The 19,728-nt window shown below is 32.9% G+C and overlaps 2 protein-coding genes across 2 annotated transcripts; one reads left to right on the top strand and one right to left on the bottom strand.

The window, feature by feature from the left end:
- Positions 1–8,275: 8,275 nt before the first annotated feature.
- Positions 8,276–11,812, top strand: LOC108346942 (CASP-like protein 5B2). Its single transcript, XM_017586016.2, has 3 exons — positions 8,276–8,662; positions 10,630–10,762; positions 11,314–11,812. The coding sequence occupies exons 1-3, from the start codon at positions 8,529–8,531 to the stop codon at positions 11,512–11,514; spliced, it is 468 nt and encodes a 155-aa protein (XP_017441505.1). The 5' UTR covers positions 8,276–8,528; the 3' UTR covers positions 11,515–11,812.
- A 6,627-nt stretch (positions 11,813–18,439) lies between these two features.
- On the bottom strand, positions 18,440–19,387 carry LOC108347165 (uncharacterized). The gene has a single exon (XM_017586319.2). The coding sequence runs from the start codon at positions 19,110–19,112 to the stop codon at positions 18,819–18,821; it is 294 nt and encodes a 97-aa protein (XP_017441808.1). The 5' UTR covers positions 19,113–19,387; the 3' UTR covers positions 18,440–18,818.
- Positions 19,388–19,728: the final 341 nt, after the last annotated feature.

Raw genomic sequence — 19,728 nt, 5'->3', positions numbered from 1 at the left:
TAGGATCAACTTGACACTTTTTTTAAACTAGAGACCTTTTTGAGAAAAATAAGCAAATTTAGGGACAAAAAAGGCTATTAAGCCTTATTTAATTTAAGAATATATGAAGTGTAAATTTTTAGTATACATCTTTATTACGAACATTTTCTTCGTCCCAACTTTGATATCATCTTCCTCCCTCAAACATTTCCTTTCATATATGCTTTTAATATAGTTATAAGAATGAGTTAGGATCAAAAACTTTTATAACAAACACTTTAGAGATACTATAAGTATGACAAAAGTGTAGTAGAATATTAGCTTTGATGATTCGTACATAGGAGAATACCATATAAACTTAGTTTTATTTCTCTTTTAGTAAGTAAATTTTCTTATAATGGATTTTTTTTCATGTTATATAGAGTATAAGGATTGAGTTAAATATATAGAATAATGGAAGTGTTATAAAAATTGAATTTAATAATGTATCACAAAGTATCTTCCAATTGCATAGTGTTATTGGTGTATATCATAGAGTTTCAACCGTAAGTTACAATTATGTTTTCACTATTTGTAGGTTGCTTTAAGTCCGATCACCTATAAATAGGTGTTTTTTCTCACCTCCAAAAAGACACAACTCTCACATATCTCTTCTTTCACTCTAAGTTATTTTTTTCTCTTCTCTTTATCTTCAATCTTAGGTTTATATTTCCTTCAACTCCCACTCAACATGAATGCACCAAATCTAAACAACACTTCCTGAATCAACTTTCCAAAAATGTGTTCAGCAACTTCAAGAACTTCTCCACGTGGCTGCGGTGCTTTTCATGTTAACTGCCAATTGTCATAGTTTAATTATGAAATTGCACGAAGAAGGGAAACTATAAAACCTTAGCTCTCCTTTATGTTAAGAACCTTTGAATGAATGAAGAATTATTTTCTATTGATTCAGTCCAGAACATTCTTCCTACTTGAAGGTCACAAAGAAAGAGCCTTTCTCCCTAGTTAGGAATCCATTCCTAGCATTTTCTACACCAACTGCATCATTATTCTGCTCATATTTCTTTGCCTTCGCTCCATTACTCAACCACCGTTAAAGAGTTGTTTCTTATCACGTTTGCTTCCTTCGGTCATCATCACTAATCGATGTTATAATATATTAATATTATAATATTGCAAAAGTTAATGTGTGGTTTAAAAACATTAATTGTGAGATTGAATTTCATAACATTGTATTACAACGTTAGTATTTTAATTGGCAACGAAAACAAAATTCATTGAGCAACGGTCAAAATTTTTAAAGTGCTTCAATGTTAATTATTTTGCTTTTATTGTCTTTTTATTTCTTATATTCTTTCCCAGCTCTATAAATATAGAGTTTTTCCCCATTCCAAGACACATCAAAAGCAATCTTTCTCATTCTCCTCTTTTCTTAGTTTCATTCTTTAGCTCTTTTTCTCTTCCAAAAATTATTCTGGGTTATTCTATACTCTTTTTAGAGATCCTTGCTAGTTCTGAGATCCTCAGAAATATTCTGGGAAGTTCTAGTTGTATCCTTGGGGGCTTGCGCAATACATCATTGATAAGTCCTTAAGGATACTGAAACTACAAGGCTCAGGAAATTTTGTTCGTGATTCTGACAACTTTTTACAACAATCTTAAGGACTTATGGTTGACATCAACAACATGCCTTCGGAGAGCCAAACCGTTGCTTATGGAACCCAGACGGTCTTCGCAAAATCGCTTCCGGACGTGTCAAAAATCGAGGTTTTCTTTGGACAGAACTTCCAACGCTGGCAAGAACGTGTGTCTACCCTTTTAGACATGTATGGAGTTGCTGCTGCTCTTTCATCTCCGAAGCCCGACTTCACCGTTCCTTCAAACTCTAAACTAGTTGAAGAATGGACTTACGCGAACAAGGTATGCTGACACACTCTGCTTAGTGCACTTTTTAATGATTTTTTTTTATGTTACTGTTCCTACAAGGAAGCAAAAGATATTTGGGACTTGTTGATTCTCAAATACATTGCCGAAGATGTCGTCAAACAAAGATTTGTCATAGGAAACTATTATCGTTGGGAGATGATTGAAGACAAGGACATAAAAACTCAAATCAATGAATACCACAAGCTGTTGGAAGATATCAAAGCAGAAAATATTCTACTACCGGATGAATTTGTTTCAGAACTTCTGATCGAGAAATTGCCGCCATCTTGGACAGATTACAAACAACAGTTGAAACACAGGCACAAACAGATGTCTCTACTAGAACTCATTACACACATAATAATTGAAGATACCAACAGGAAGGAGTTTGCTACTGCAAAGGCCAAAGCTTTATCTATGAAAGCAAATATGGTAGAAGTAAAACCTACTCCCAAAATGTACGAATACAAACCTGATCACAAAAAGAAAAATAATTTTCTTAAATCCCGTCCCAGTGAATCTAAACCCACCTTTAAGAAGAAAGGAAATTGCTTCGTATGTGAGAAGTCGGGCCATCATGAACCACAGTGCAGGCATAGAGCGAGAAACGAAAATCCTCCTAGGGCCAATATAGCCGAAGGAGATGACATTATTGTTGCGGTTGTTTCTCAAGTAAATCTGATGACCAATGTGAGCAAGTTGGTGGTAGACTCTAGCACCTACCAAGCATATCTGTGCAACAGAAATGCCTTTACCTCTTACACTAGTGTAGGGAATGAAGAAGAACACGTCTACCTTGGTGATTCCAAGACCACTCTTGTTCTGGGAAAAGGAAAAGTTCTTCTCAAACTCACATATGGAAAGACTTTGGCCTTGAGTGATGTGCTACATGTGCCATCAATCAGAGTTTATTTAATCTCTGTAGCACTATTGGGAAATGTGAGGATTAAAGTGTCATTTGAGTCTGACAATATCATTATGACAAAAAATAATGTTTTCATTGGGAAGGGATATTGTGATCAAGGACTCTTCATTCTAAATGTTTATGAAAATATTAATGAATCATGTTCTTCTGCTTATATTGTTGACTTGTATGATATATGACATGCTAGATTAGGACATGTGAACTCCTCGTATGTTTTGAAATTGCAATGACTAGGATTGATTAATATGCATGATAAACAGAATAGTAAATGTGATATATGTGTAGAATCTAAATTAACAAAGAAAACATGTTTTTCTGTAGAACACCAATCTGAACTGTTAGGGTTAATTCATACTGATCTAGTTGATTTGAAACAAATCATGTCTAGAGGACGTAAAAATTATTTTGTGACCTTTATAGATGATTATTCTAGATACACCAAAGTTTACTTAATCAAACATAAAGATGAAGCCTTTGATGTGTTTTTAAAATATAAAGCAGAAGTAGAAAATCAATTGAGTAAGAAAATTAAGAGGACTAGATCAGATAGAGGTGGTGAATATGTATTGTTTAATGAATTTTGTGTTAAAGAAGGTATTATTCATGAAGTGACCCCACCATATTCACCTGCGTCTAATGGAGTAGCTGAGAGAAAAAATAGAACCCTTAAGGAAATTATGAATGTTATGCTTGTTAGTTCTGCTGCACCTGATAACCTTTGGGGAGAAGCCTTGCTTACTATATATTTTTTACAAAATAGAATACCTCATAAGAAAACCGGTAAAACTCCTTACGAGTTGTGGAAAGGTTATCAACCTAACCTTAAATATCTAAGAGTGTGAGGTTGCTTAGCTAAGGTGATGTTACATGATCCTAAGAAAAGGAAAATAGGCTCTAAAACCTCTAATTGTATGTTCTTAGGTTATGCTGAACATAATGCTGCCTATAGAATTCTAGTTGTTAAAAGTAACATACTTGAGAGAAATTCTATAATGGAGACGAAAAATGTTGAGTTTTTTTAACATGTGTTTCCCTTAAAGGTTAGTGAGATGTTTCAACCTGTTGATGATAATGATAATAGTAATACCATGAATGAGGATTTGAGAAGAAGTAAAAGACAGAGAAAGGAAACTTCCTTTGGAGATGACTTTTATACTTATCTTGTTGATAATGATTCAATAAGCTTTGTAGAAGCTACTAGTGCTCCTGATGCAAAACAGTGGGATAAGACCATTAGAACTGAAATTGAATAAATTCAGAAAAAAAATACTTGGACTTTAGTATATTTGCCTAAAGGTGCAAAACCCATTGGTTGTAAGTGGATCTTTAAGAAAAAATATCACCCTGATGGATCCATAGAGAAATATAAGGCAAGATTAGTAGCAAAAGACTTTACTCAAAAACCCAACATAGATTGTTTTGATACTTTTACTCTTGTGACTAGGATTTCCTCTATTCGAGCGTTGTTAGCTCTAGCAACTATCCATAAACTAGTGATACATCAGATGAGTGTTAAAACAACCTTTTTGACTGGTGATTTAGAGGAAGAAATTTATATGACTCAACCTAAAGGGTGTGTTGTACCTGGTCAAGAGGATAAAGTATGCAAACTCTTAAAATCCTTGTATGGGCTAAAAGAAGCACCAAAGCAATGGCATGAAAAACTTGATAATGTGTTGCTTTGTGATGGATTTTCACCTAATAATGCTGATAAATGTGTGTACTCTAAGTTTGAAAATGGTGATTGTGTCATTATATGCTTGTATATGGATGACATGTTAATATTTGGTACATGCAATGAGATTGTCGCTAGAACTAAATTGTTTCTAGAATCAAAATTTGAAATGAAAGATATGGGTGAAGCCAATGTGAATTTAGGTATTAGAATCATAAGGAAGGGAGATAGTGTATTACTATCTCAAGAACAATACATTGAGAAACTTCTTAAGAAGTTTGGATTTTATGACCTGAAACCAGTGAGTACCCCTTATGATGCTAATTCTAAGTTAATGAAAAATAAAGGAGAATCATTATCTCAACCTCAGTATTCCTAGATAATTGGGAGCTTACTACACTTGATGAGTTTTTCTAGACCTAATATTGCTTATGTAGTAGGTAGACTGAGTAGATACACTCAATGTCCAAATCAGGAACATTGAGATGCACTTGCTAGGCTTATGAGATACTTAAGAGGTTAATGGATTATGCCCTTGAATATAGTGGATTTCCCGGTGTACTAGAAGGGTACAATGATGCTAACTGGATATCTGATTCATATGAGACAAAATCCACTAGTGGTTATGTATTCACACTTGGGGGTGGTGCGAGTACATGGAGATCAGCCAGGCAAACAATTATTGCAATATCAACAATGGAATCTGAGTTTGTTGCTCTTGAGATGGCTGGTAATGAGGCTGAGTGGTTGAAAAACTTCTTAGCAAATATTCCACTAAGAATGAAACCAACCCCATCGGTATCAATACACTGTGATTGCCAATCGACAATAACTATAGCTAAAAACAAGAATTACAATGGAAAGAATAGACATATACAATTGAGACAATTTGGTGAAGCAGATGCTAAAGAGTGGAATATTTCTATTGATTATGTGAAGTTAGAACGGAATCTAGCAGATCCTCTAACATAACCCCTAGGAAGACAAATGATATTAGAAACATCGAGGGGAATGAGACTTAAGCAACTTGCAAACAAATAAGTGATGGTAACCCAACCTTTGTGATTGGAGATCCCATGAATAAGGTTCACATGGGTAAAAACAAGTCACTTGTTAGTTCTAATAACACTAAATTGATTTTAATCAATTATGTCCATTCCTATGGTGTGTGTGAAAGTGCTAGAGACTACATTATTGAGAGGCTAAACTTTGTTATTAAAATTCTATGTGGTGAAAGAATTTTAGTTTAAATAAAAATTTTAATGATTTTCATATCCCTTATGGGTGGTGTATGATTTACAACATACACTTGATGAAATCACCTATATGAGTGTCAAGTGGAGCCACTTGCATGAGATCTTGGCATGATTTCTAGAGCACTCATGAATATCGGGCATGCGCATGACCAAATAAGCGTAACACAGCGATAACAACAAGGATTGTGGGGGTGTATTGTGATTGAGAAACCTCTAACACACATCAAGTGTCTTTGGTTCATATAGCTTGCTATACCAGCTCTGATGCATTACATCCTATGAGACCTAGAATAAAAGTTCTTATCTTTCTTTTATTGTTTGAACTATTTGAGTCAAAGATATTTCTTTCAACTCTCTTTTGCAATATGTGGGGGATTGTTATAATATATTAATATTATAATATTGCAAAAGTTAATGTTTGGTTTAAAAACATTAATTGTGGGATTGAATTTCAGAACATTGTATTACAAGGTTAATATTTTAATTGGCAACGAAAAAAAAAATTCATTGAGCAATGGTCAAAATTTTTAAAGTGCTTCAATGTTAATTATTTTGCTTTTATTGTCTTTTATTTCTTTTATTCTTTCCCAGCTCTATAAATAGAGAGCTTTTCCTCATTCCAAGACACATCAAAAGCAATCTTTCTCATTCTCCTCTCTTCTTAGTTTCATTCATTAGCTCTTTTTCTCTTCCAAAAATTATTTTGGGTTATTCTATACTCTTTTTAGAGATCCTTGCTAGTTTTAAGATCCTCAGAAATATTCTGGGAAGTCCCTGTTGTATCTTGGGAGACTTGCGCAATACACCGCGGATAAGTCCTTAAGAATAGTGAAGCTACACACCTCAAGAAATTTTGTTCATGATTCTGTCAGCTTTTTACAACAATAAATTCATTCCACTACATCAATTGTCTTTCATCCTCCATTCCAATTCAAATTCCAAAGTTCAGAGAAGAAGTTCATGTTGAATTACTTCCACTAGCAAAATCAGAAAGATCTTCTTCCATCAACTTTGAAGTTTGAAGTTGGAGATCATGTGTTTATGATTGTGACACCAACAATAGGAGTTGGGAGGGTTATTAAGTCAAGGAAGTTGTCATTAAAGTTTATTGGGCCATATCAAGTGTTTGGAGGGTTAGTCCAATAGCCTATGAAATAACACTACCACCTTAACCCCCTTCCCTCACAACAACAACACACAACCACTAAGCCAAGGTCCCTTTCACTAATATCATAACACAAACATTAATATTTAAATATTACTTCATGCATTTTTGAAAATTAAAAATAAAAAAAATTAATTAATGTTTATTCACTTTCTTAACATTTTTTTTCATCCAATAACACGCCATAAATAATTATTGACTATCATAAAATATAATAATAAAATGAAAGAGATTTTTATTTTATATGGCTCTTGCAGTTGTTACCTTTGTCTACGTTGCCTTTTCTAAGGTCCAACCAATGCCTTAAAGAAAAAGCTTGATTGAAGTAGCACCCGAAAAAAATGAACGCACTAGATTAATGGATTTAAAAAGAGAGAAAGCCATAAATAGGAAAAGAAAACATAAGAGGCATTATTAAAGGCCATATGAAAAATGAAGAAAGAAAAGGAAGCATCTAGAATATAGGATATATGTAGTGGACATCGGTTAGGGTTTTCACTTCATCTAGAGTTCGATAAGAGTTTCAAACAAATCGACAATGGTTTCTTTGCTAAGAAAAATGAAGAAGAAAGAAACAAGGGTGTGAGATGGGGAGACAAAACCATGTGAGAGTTTCTTCTATCCGAGAAGAAGGAAGAAAGAAAGGTTTGTAGGGTTTCTTTTATCTGAGAAGAATGAAGAAGGAAGGGTAAGTAAGTCAGTAATTAATTTTGGGGGTTTCTTCTTTTTCAAATTAAAAAATGAGATAAACAAATTGGGAGATGAAATTTTAGGAACAATGCTTTTTCACTAGGTTAGATAAAAGTTCCAAAAATGAGAAAAACTAGAAAAGAAGATGATCTTAATAGGAATTTTTTTTTTAATAAACAATTTTTTAAATCTGTATCTAAAATCAGTAGGTAAAATTTATTTTTATTTATGTCCGGACTTGAATGGAGATGTTAAAATTGTATTGTTCATTGAGTGTTTTAAAAATGTTACTTTATCATTTTTATAATTTTATTTTATATTATATGTGCATTTTGCAAATTTTAGAACTATGTATTTGAAAATAATCATATATATATATATATTATTTATTTATTTAGATGCCAGTGTATTTTCTAAGATAAACAACAAATTCATATATTACTGAAATAAATAATAAATATTTTTCTTTAAATTTGATAATCATTTATCCTATTAATAATACATTTTCTTTTTTATGGTGTTTCCTAAATTTACGCTTAAAATTAATATGAGAACCATTGTTGCCCTTAAATAATCCCTCCAATAATTTATAATAAAACAAACCTCATTTCAACTTTTTATCCCATAGTTATTTTTGCATAAAGTAAAAAAAAAAGTGGGGGAAAGCAAAAAGATTCTGGATAACAGTAAGCAAGCATTAACTTTTCCGTCGATTCCCATCCATTGCCACTACTCTAAAGCTATCTTCCCCAAATACTCATTCTTTCGATTCTCATTCTCCTCTCTCTCAAAGCTGCTTTCACAGAAACCCAATTTACCTTGTCGGAGAGGGTGATAAACAGAGGAAAATCTCCCCAATGGAAAGGCTCTGAAATTAGGGTTTTTTGGTTGAAGAAGAAGAAAAAGGAAGGGATGATGAAGCGGCTGTGGGGTGGGCCCGGAACGATTAGCGGGTTCCTCTTGAGGTTTGGGCAATGTGCGTTTGGTGCCGCTTCAATTGCTCTTATGGTCACTGGTTTTGGCTTCTCTAGCTACACTGCTTTTTGGTATACCACTGTTCTTCTATTTTTTTCCTTTTTATTTTCATTTTGCCTTGAAAAATAAGTTAAATTGAATCAAAGTTGATTATGTCTGTTGTTTTGAGGGTTTTCAACTTTAGGGTGTGATTGGATTAGGGACGGGTCGGGTCGGTGGGGTGGGAGTTAATATTTCATTTCTAAATTTAGTGAAAAGAGTCTGTTTGCAAAGGAAAAACTTCTATGTTACCATTTTTAGAAGTGGAAAATTAGAAGAAAAAAATGAAATCAATATTTCCAAATTGAAATAGTTTGGTCTGTTTGGAGAAAATCCTCTAAAGGAACTTGGAAAAAAAGACTAACAAGAAAAAAAGTAAAATAAGTTTTACCATGGTAAATTTAACATATTAAATAGAAAAATTGGAAAAGTTACATGAGGGAGTTTCTATGAATAAACATGTGGAGAAATTCGTTTAAGTTTTCTTTTTTCTTATTTTTTCTTTTAAGCAATCCCTATTTTTGAGATCATTTATAAATGTTACTATTTGTTATTTTCTTTATAATTTGATGTCTAACATTTTGTACAAATACAGCTGATGCCACCATAGTTTAGGAGACTTTAAAACCCTATAGGTTACGGCTAAAATTGTAGATGTGGACCGAATTTTGAAAATTGAAATTTAGCATTTGTGAATCACATATAGTGACAATGATGTCACTTGGGATTGAGGGTGGGGGTATCAAACAAAATAGAGTGAGTGAAAAATGGAATTTTCAGTTGACGGATGTGATGATGTTGTGTTGAACATGAGCGTAGAAAATTGAAGGGTGAACTTTATGTGAAAACTAGCTTGAAAAAGCTTTATTTTAATTGTGATTTACCCCAAATTTATGGGCTGTCAAACTAATTCTTAACAGTGAAGAGGAAGACAAAACCGGGTAAGGTGAGGTTTGCACCCACTTATATATTACAAATTGATCTTATTTATAGTCGATGTAGGACTTCCAACACATCTCTCTCACGCTAAGGTATATACATCTCGAACATGAGACTAGACATTAATGGGTGGTCCGATAACGGCCCGATAGCGGGTGAAACAATATGTCCAACAAACAACAAATATGGTTAGGATAGGCTCTAACCTGACTCTGATATCATGTTAAGAAATGGACTTAAAGCCTAACTCAATCCCACAAAACCGGCTTGTAAGGTGAGGTTTGCACCGACTTATATATTATAAATTGACCTTATTTTTAATCGATGTAGGACTTCCAACATCTAGTAGGAGAGATTCTTAGCTGGTTGCTCAAGGAGTTAGGGTTTGAGGTGAACTGAGTCATGTGGCCTAAAATATTTCTATGTTTTTTCCTTTAAGGTTTGTTGGGCTCCAATTTGAGTCCAGCTTAGTTTTTCTAGTTCTTTTTTTATTTTATTTAAAGCATAACATAATATATAACTAATGTACCCTAGCCTCTAAAGGCTCCTTGCTATGCAAAAGTATGGGGATGAGTCATTGTACCCGACCTTACCATTGCATCCGTGAAGTGATGGTTTTCGTATTCCAATCCATGACCAATTAATCACCAAGGCACATCTTCTGTTGTACCTAGGCTCACCTATCATAACATATAAACCAAAACTAACAGTGACCAAATACTCAATAAACCTTAACATACTCTGATTTGCTCTAGAAATTAGCTGTATTGTTTTTGTCTTGTTCCAAATACTACTGATATCGTGATGGTTTTTATATAGTCAGTATCGTGATGCTTTGTTGATTGTTTTGAAATTGAGCAACTTGAGTGTTTAAGTCCAATGCACTGGATTCTGAGATAACATTATCTACCGGTTAAAAGTATACTACTTAATGTAATTTTCTTTTTATTTGTCTATTAAGTATATTAAATTGAAAGCGATGCCTTTCTTTTTGTTTTTGTCTATAGATTGTCATATTTTCTTTTAAGCATAATTCAATGGCACTTCCTTGCGCTTTCAGTTATTTAATTGCATCAATGGGACTTCAATTTCTTTGGAGCTTTGGACTTGCATGTCTTGATATTTATGCCTTGAGGACAAAGAGAGACGTGCAAAATCCAATTCTTGTCAGCCTGTTTGTTGTAGGCGATTGGGTAATACCACTCTCCTCATCTTTTTATTTTCGTGTAGAAAAATAAATTCAGTCACGAGCATGCCTAGACACTGAACATGAATTCAACTTCTATGGTTCGTATTACCAAAAACTTGGACAGTTAGAAATACATGGAGTTAATTATTTTTGAATTGTGAATGTTAGTGTAACTTCGAGTTTTGTGAGATCCTATTTAAGCTGCAACATATAAACTAGTCAGTACGTGTCAATTGCAGCTTCATGTCTCGGTCAGGTTTGTAAACATAATATGCTTGTTAAAGAATGGCCAAACTTCAATTGAACATCATTTGCTCATTTATCAACCATGTAGCAATACAAAATAGTGTTTCTCTATTTGATTTATCTAATGGGGCAGGTGAAAAACTAAAACCTTATAGACAAGTCTGGCCTTCGATTTCTGTTTTTTTTTTGTAATAATAATGAGATTGGAATCAATATTTCCCTTGTCTATGGCCACTTTGTTTTAATATTCTGATTGAAAATTGATGTGATAAGCTGGTGGGTCATATCATAGTGATTTATGAAATGCAGGTAACAGCAACTTTATCACTAGCAGCTGCATGCTCGTCAGCGGGAGTTGTAGTATTATACTCAAGAGACCTTAATATGTGTGCGACTACTAAGCGTCTCACATGCAACAAGTATCAGATTTCTGTAGCCATGGCTTTTGTCACCTGGGTTCTTACAGCAATGTCATCGCATGTGATGTTCTGGATCTTGGCCTCAGTCTAGCTTAACGTATTTCCTTTGCTAGATCCCAAGACCACCATAGATATCAAGGTATCTTGTTGTAAATTTTGTTGTATCAATACTTGCCACGACATGTAGGCAAATTTTTCCATGTTTTCCCTTCTCAAAACTATGATTGATTTTTCATTTTTCAACCTTGCCACGCCAACCTCAGTCCTAGATATAGTTGCTGGTTTAATGTAAAAGCTTGGACATGATTCCGTAAACTTACTTCCTTATTGTAACCAAGATATTCTCCTTATGCTGGGTGCATGCGTTTGTATATAATCTTGTTCATTTACCACCTCTAGCCACATTCCTTAGTACTATAACTTAAAAACCATCATATCTACAAATTGCCTATAGTATTTTACTTTGACCCAGTTCTTTTTGTGTTTAATATTCATGCATTGTCAACATTAAACAGGTTTTCAATCACATTACTGTTGATATGATCTTTACAATAATTATTGCACAAGTCTATAAACGAACTATGTATAATGATTTCCGATTGAATGTGGACCCTTACTAGAAGTTGCATTAAGTAGGTAGGACTTATCACTGGCAAGACATTGGCCATTCCTCAACATCATGGTTCCATATCATGCTTTCTTCCAAATTCCCTCCCTTTTTGTTGGCCCCGTTATCCATTAGCCTTGCGAGTTTAACCACATTTTGTTCTGATTGAACAGTGTGTGATTCCACTTGTGTGCTTTAAAATCATTCCTCATTACACTGTTCCGTGATAGCAAAATAGCGTATCACTTTCTTCAAGGACTAAACCAGTCTTATTAATGGAAAGTGTGGATCTAAATATTATGAAACATCAACGAAAGTAAGGATGTACTGTACAAGTTATTAATATTGCATAATCTAATTAATAGATTAGGGGTTCTTACTTAGAAGATTACATTTACTAAATTTCATACAATTTACAAATGAATTAAGGGAAATTCTTTTTTCATCTCCATGTTTTTCTTCTGCATCTATATAAATATTAAAATTCTCCATTTTGCTCTTCAATTTAAAGTTCTTTTCAGAGAGTGTGCAATTTGGAACTTAGAAAAAGTACACCGAATTACTCAATAACTCAGAAAAACTACACTGATTACACAATTTGAAACAAAACATGAAAGTCAATTAGGAAGGAATGTGGGTCAATGGTATAACCTAAATTATTTAAATCAAAACAACCACATACGACTCAAATGTGGAAACATATAATGGACCATCAAAGGTAGTACTGAGAACAAAATCACCAAGGGGATGTTTCCATATTTACGATTTTTTCTGAAGAAATGGAAGAATCCATGGTCGAGTATATAGATCCATACTAAATAGAACGTGTATATATTTCCATGAATGACAACCTTAAGATAAAGTACTTACCTAGTTAACTAACAAAAAATGTTTTTATCTGGTTCACGACATTATCCCCAGATTTGATATCCATATGGGTATTGTTGGAAAGAAATTTTCATGAATTATTTTGTTGACGGAAACTAGAGTTAGTTTCATGGATCAATGAATGTCAAGCAAATAATAATGAAAATATATACCAATAATTACTTAAACGAATTAGAAATTTAAAAGTGAGATGTTATTATTATCCCTAAGCAAGAGCGAGTTCATATGGAAACAATGAAATTATAGTTCTCAACAAGAACGAAATTATTGAACTTAGCATTGAGATATGTGACACAACTAGCAAAAAAAGTTGGGAGAACCAAGCAAATAAAATTAGAAAATAGGGATTTCAAAAATTTGAAAGGACAGTTAAAAAAATAGTGTATTTGGAAGCCTTAATTGATAACAAATACTTAAGTGATGGGCGAAAATGGAGACGTGTTATATGAAAATAACATATGCAAGTTGTTACAACAAGGGGGAGTGAATGACAAAATTTCTAATTGAAAATATTATTCAATGTAGCTTAAGTTGATAATTTTTTTAGTATTTTGCTAAAATATAAGTTAAAGTGATTATAAATTCCCATTATAGAGTAAATAAAAGGTAGAAAATATTATAAGTATCACAATAGTTATGGTTATTGGATTAATAATTGTGTCTATTTTAAGAATGCTACTGAACTGGAAATTGAGTTAGAAAATCTCATATATGAGGAAAACCAATCAAAATTCACACAATTCCTGGTTGCAAATAATTAGTACTTGCAGATAATGGATACCTATAAGTAATGGAATCCTATATTATGAAGTTTAACAAAATCATCTAATAAAATAATGTTTATCAAAAGATTGTTTAGGATAACTTTCTAAACGATATATATTTCTAAACAATATCCAAAATGATAAACAATAACGAAATATCCTAAACACAGTACACCATCCTAAAAGATATAGAGAATTGACCATGCTAAACGTTATAGTACACGAATTATGTTAATGCTATAATAAACATCTAACATTTTAAATCCAATATATGAAAAATACTTTTTGTCTATTATGTAATTTCTCTTTATCTATGCAGATCCTTAAAGGACAAATGCTTTATTCAAAAGTTTTGTGTTGATTCAGAAGAATGTTGAGAAATATAAAGACATTCTAGGAATGTTTCTTCAATACCTTTTGTCTGACTAATCCGTATAGCAACATAGTTTCTTTACACAAACAAAGTAGCATCTGACAACGTATAAAAGGCTACAACAACTTTACCAAAGTCAATGCTCCAGAGTAACGAATTTTTTCGAAGCTAACTATAAATAGAATATTGCATGAAGAAGAGAACATAAGTAACAAGAATCAAGAAATGGATTAATTGCACAGATTTTTATGCTGCCAAAATTCTGTCTTTGATAGTGCATCGTCTAGCTTCGAGAAAATCTCTTTGTATAAAGTCTTTTAAGATTTACTCTGTATTGATTAATATCCTCTATAAGAGAGCATTTCATCTATACTTATTTTAAAAACACTTTGTTGTTTTTGGATAATCAGGAAGGATTTAAAACACTTGGTTTGTTTAACTCATGGAGAGTTAAATGGTTTTAGCCAATTGAGCTTTATTAAACTATTAGTGGTGAAACTCGTATTAACTTGTTAAAGTTAGTGGAACCCTTTAAGAGTACTTAAGGAGAATTTGACGTAACTCAGGTTGAGTGAATTAGTATAAAAACAAGCTTTCATCTCTTCTATCTTTTGCTGTGTTTCTAAACACTTTAAAAAATCCTTAAGTGTTCAACACTGTCTACAAACCATTTAACCCATGCAAACAATGTCTAGAACTAATTGTGAAAAGTTTTCAAACCACCACCACCCCCCTTTCTAGAGTTTGCTTATTATTTCAGTTGGTATCAGAGCTAACATCATGGGGTTAGTTCATTGTTGGACTAGAAGGACGATCCATATCCTAATGGAAAAGAAAGGACTCACCATCAACCACTCTCTTCTATTCAATGGGGAAACGTTTGATTATTGGAAACAAAGAATGATAACATTCTTTGAATCCTGCCACATCAATTATCAAAGCCATTTTAGTAGAGAAAATAGAGAAAACCACAAGATCCAATTTTTGTTGCATGTTCCCTCTTCTAGGCTTGGCCAAATTTCTTCACTTTTTCATGCTATGCTTGGATTGACTTCTTATGGTCTTGATTATTTGTCATTATTTGGTTTATCTTTAAGGTGTTATGGAACTTTAATCAATTTATTTTTATACTTCAATGAGCTCAACTTAGCTACAATAGCACTAACACACATCAAAATATCCAAATAACACTTATGCAACGAAAAAACTATTTTTAACATGTTTTTTTATCTCATGCTAAATAAACTTAATTATAACATTCTAATTAAATTATTCTATTAAAGTACAAAAATCAATTAACAATCCAATATTAAAGGCTAAATGAGAGCAAAAATACGCACTCATCACACCCCCACTTATCCTTTTGCACTCCTAGGAAAAACTTAGTAATTTGAAAATATCAGTGAAATCCCTTAAAAGTTCTTAAGAGAGAACTGAACGTATCTCATGATGAGTGAACTAGTATAAAAATTTGTAGTTCACTGTTTGTTTATCTAATTTTTTTTCCAACTTATATTATTAAAACCTAGCATCTAATCATCTTACAACTCTTGCACATTATCTTTGCAAACTATTAGACGTTGATTTGCGAAAAGTTGGTATTAGGAGTAAGGGTAAGTTTCTCTAAAAATAAGATTGGAGGAGTGGAATTGAACATGACTTTAATACAAAACTTCACCAATATCCTAAATTGCAAGTGCATGAAAAGACCTTTTAATTACCTAGGATTACCAATAAGGGGGAATTCAAGGAGAAAATAGTGTTGACAGTCGTTAAAGTTAAAAGTAAGTTGTCTAGTTAGAAAAGTAAACTATTATCTTTTGTTGGTCGGTTATGTCTCATATAATCGATAATATTTGCTGACCACTATTATTTTTATCTTTCTTCAAAGTGTCAAAGAGTATGTGTAACGAACTCACAAAAAGACAAATGAAATTTCTCTAGGGATGAGGTTCTGAGGATAAGAACTTTAACATAGCCCTCTTAGCAAAATTGAAGTGGAGAGTAAGTAAGGAGGATCAAGGCTAGGGATGGCAAAAAAACTCATACCCACGGGTACCCACGGATAAAATTTGCTACGGGTAAGAGGTACTCATGAGTAGTGAGTAGCGTGTATTTTAATACCGTGGGTACTCGCTAACCGTTTGAAAAATGAAATTACAATTTTATCCTATTAGGTTTTTTTTTTCTAACTGTTCAATCTTCTGAAAAATGAGCCAAAGCCCAAATCCCTTTTTAAGGTTTTCTTCTTCAAATCAGAATAAGAAAAAGGAGGGTCAAAGCCCAAATCCCTTTTTAGAGTTTTTTTTCTTCAAATCAGAATAAGGAAAAAGGAGTTGTCCCCATTCCTTCCTATCTGGCCGCAGGTTGCCGTCAAACCCTAAATATCCTTTTTTTTCATACACTTTCCTTTCATTAACATTGTCGTCACAGAAGAAGAGAAGAAAATGAAGTTCAACCCTAGGTGAATTGCTTCACCGTCAATGTCGGCATTCATGGCGAGAGGTGGCGGCATGGTGTGTCGAACGTCCAGCGTGAGTGGTTGACGAAGGGCAACCTGCTTGGATTGTGCTGGTGGAAGGATGTCCCATGGAGTAGCTAAGCTTCTCTCGCGCCCGCGAACGAGAGAACGACGGAGTGAGCTACTACGGTCAGTGTAGGCGATGATGTTGGCGACAATCTCAGTTGGCCGGAGGAGGACACGACGCTGCTAGGTGGATGGAGGGAATTCGAGTATCGTGAGTGGAGGAGGAGACGACTACTCTCTTTAAGCTGAAAACCCTAAGATTTGTGAGTTCTGAATAAGAAAGGAGAATAGAGTCTTGGGCCAGAATTTGGGCTTGGTAAGCAAAGCTTGTTTGAAAACAAGTATCCAACGGATATCCGCGGATTTTTCTTATGTGGGTATTCGGCTAGTATCGGAATGTGTAACAGGTACAATTTTTTACATATTGGTTGAATTGTGAGAAGACACTATCCGTACCCAACTTGATCCATTATCATCCCTAATCAAGACATTTAGAGAGAGTTAGTTGAATCAAAATAGAGGAACTTGAATGAAAATAACATATCTAGGTTTGACTCTTAGTGGTGAAAACGCCTTTGTACAAGTGTGAGAGCTTTGACAACCAAATTGAGTGGAATGTAGGTGAAAGTCAAGTTCTCGGAAAACACATGGGCAAGAGTTAAATGAACTCGAGGAAACAGGGACGTAGTGATGATATTTTGGATCCGTTGGGCTCACTTCATTTTTAATATAGCATTGTCATCTTCGTACTTTTGAATATGTATGTGGTTTTGTATGGTATTCAAGGTGGACAATGATTTGAAATTTCTTTTGAGGTTACGATGTTAACTCCTCTACCTTTCTTATTTTGTATCCAGGATATCAATGGTTTGGTCATGGTGTCCAATTTTTTTGTTGAGGTTCATGATATTATCCTTCTTGTATCCCTTATATATAGTGTTATCATATATTTTTTTTAAAAGAGTTAGAGCACCCCACACCCGCTCTATTATATTAATTAAATAATTCTTTATTGATAAAAAAATACTATAACGGTTACAAAAGTTAAATTTAAGTAAACCTTTAGTTAGTTAACTTTAGTTTTAGTGTTTATAAAGAAATTTATTTCTTATTTGCAAAACATAAAATCATCATTTCTAATTCTTTTAAAATACATTAGTTTTTTTAATATTTTCCTTTATTTTTATTTTTCCAAATTTTAAAATCACTAAATTTTGATCCTAATATCTGTTGTAAGATAAATAAATATCAAATATTTCATAAACCTTAATTTTTTTAAAACATATTAATTGTTGACATCATATCACTATAATACGTCCAACTTAAAATCTTTATTTAACTTTTCGTTCATATATATATATATATATATATATATATATATATATATATATATATATATATATATATATATATATATATATTCTGAACAGATGTATATATAATCCTAAAATTAAAAGCAACGGTTCGTAGTTTTAGAAAGACTAGAAATCTTACAAAAACTAAATCAAAACACGTTCATTTTGAAAAGATTAAAATATATTTAAGAAAAAAAAAGAGTACTGTTCTCACATCATGTCATAGTCAACGAAACAGTCATAAATTCAACAAGAGTGGTATATACTTTTGGTTCAAGATGGTATATATCATCACAAGCAAAAAATTCAGGTGGAATTAGGTTTACACGTTGAAACTTCAATACATGCATAATATAATCATATCCCTCTGTACACGCCACCACCCACCAAACTATAGACAATTAAACACAATATCCTTTTTGTGCAATTCTAGTTAGATGAGCATGACCAAAAGGTTTTAACAAAAACAAGATTATTTAGATTACAAAATGTTGAAATAATCTAAATTTCAAATATAGTTTAATCTCCATATTTTTATAAACAAAATGTTACAAAATCATACTTCAAATGCCAACAAAATCTAAGAAAGATCCACCCTATAAAATTAAAAACCTAATCATTCCATAAATTTCACCATCCTAACAACACATATAGAACAAATGACCCTTTGGCCATGAAACAAATACATCTTCATAAACATCATAACAGGTATTTACAATTGCACAATACAACCATGCAAACAAGCACGAGACTCCTTTGGAGTTATCCGCATGCTTGCAAGCTCAAACTAGGACCAAACTTGATCCATTAGAAGAGACAAACTTGAACACTTAACAATAAAGCAGTAACCACATTCATGTACTGACACATGTTGATGATGTTCATGTTGGAACTCTTGGAGAATTCAAGTGACATGAAGGGGATTGAACAGAAGAAGAAAACATGATTTGGGTTGTAGAAGAACCAGGCTTAGAAGAAGAAGACGAAGAAGTAGAAGAAAGTACATATTCTGATCCAAACAGAGAGGAAGCAGAGGTTTGAAATCTGCCTGAATCACCTGGAAGTTTCATGTATGAGTAAGAAGATGAGTCACAAAGCCATGAAACTATAGGCCCTTGCCTTCCATTCTTGTATTGCATTATAGCTTTGTACACAAACGGTATGAGACCCTCCATTTTTATGTCTGGAAAACGGAGAAGAAACAGAGGAAAACAGGGGAAAACAGGGGAAAAACAGAGAAAGTGAAAGATTTTTTGTGGAGTTGGTTTGTGAATTGGATTGAGGGTGAGAGGAGAACAGAGAGGTTCTTGGGTTTAAAAGTGTGGGATGGTGTGTGTGTATTTGATGACGTGGAGTAAGAGCATGAATTGGATTCCATCTCTTCACGCTAAGCCAGCAATATTTCAAGGGTATTTTGAAAGCTCTGTGCCAAAAACAAAAAATCTCAATGGAATCATTTTGTGTTCATCCCACTTTTTTTTATTATTGTTTGGGTGGTTTGGTTTGATGGAGTTTAAGCTTTTAGAGTAACATTGGTTGGTTTAATATGTTTTTGTTTCTTTTTTAATTTGTCCACCATTTTCCTTGGATTATATCTCAAATTAGGGAATGTATTTCTAATTTAATTATTATTGTTTTACTCTCCAATATTCTTTTAACTTAATGGAAATCATATATATATATATATATATATATATATATATATATATATATGCATGCTAAATGGGTCCTTATAAATGTAAAGTATTTCGTATTTTCTCCCTCTTATCATCAATTTCTTATTATATTCTT

Source organism: Vigna angularis, chromosome 9 (genome assembly GCF_016808095.1).
Source record: "Vigna angularis cultivar LongXiaoDou No.4 chromosome 9, ASM1680809v1, whole genome shotgun sequence".
NCBI classification, from domain to species: Eukaryota; Viridiplantae; Streptophyta; class Magnoliopsida; order Fabales; family Fabaceae; genus Vigna; species Vigna angularis.
Note: the sequence above shows the minus strand (reverse complement) of the source record. Positions and strands in the feature narration are given on the sequence as shown.

Bases quoted from the DNA above. Each gene is read 5' to 3' on its own strand.
- LOC108346942 (XM_017586016.2), top strand. From the start codon at position 8,529: ATGATGAAGCGGCTGTGGGGTGGGCCCGGAACGATTAGCGGGTTCCTC. The intron at 8,663-10,629 runs GTATACCACTGT...TTGCGCTTTCAG, and splicing joins TCTAGCTACACTGCTTTTTG to TTATTTAATTGCATCAATGG. The intron at 10,763-11,313 runs GTAATACCACTC...TATGAAATGCAG, and splicing joins TGTTTGTTGTAGGCGATTGG to GTAACAGCAACTTTATCACT.
- LOC108347165 (XM_017586319.2), bottom strand. From the start codon at position 19,112: ATGGAGGGTCTCATACCGTTTGTGTACAAAGCTATAATGCAATACAAG.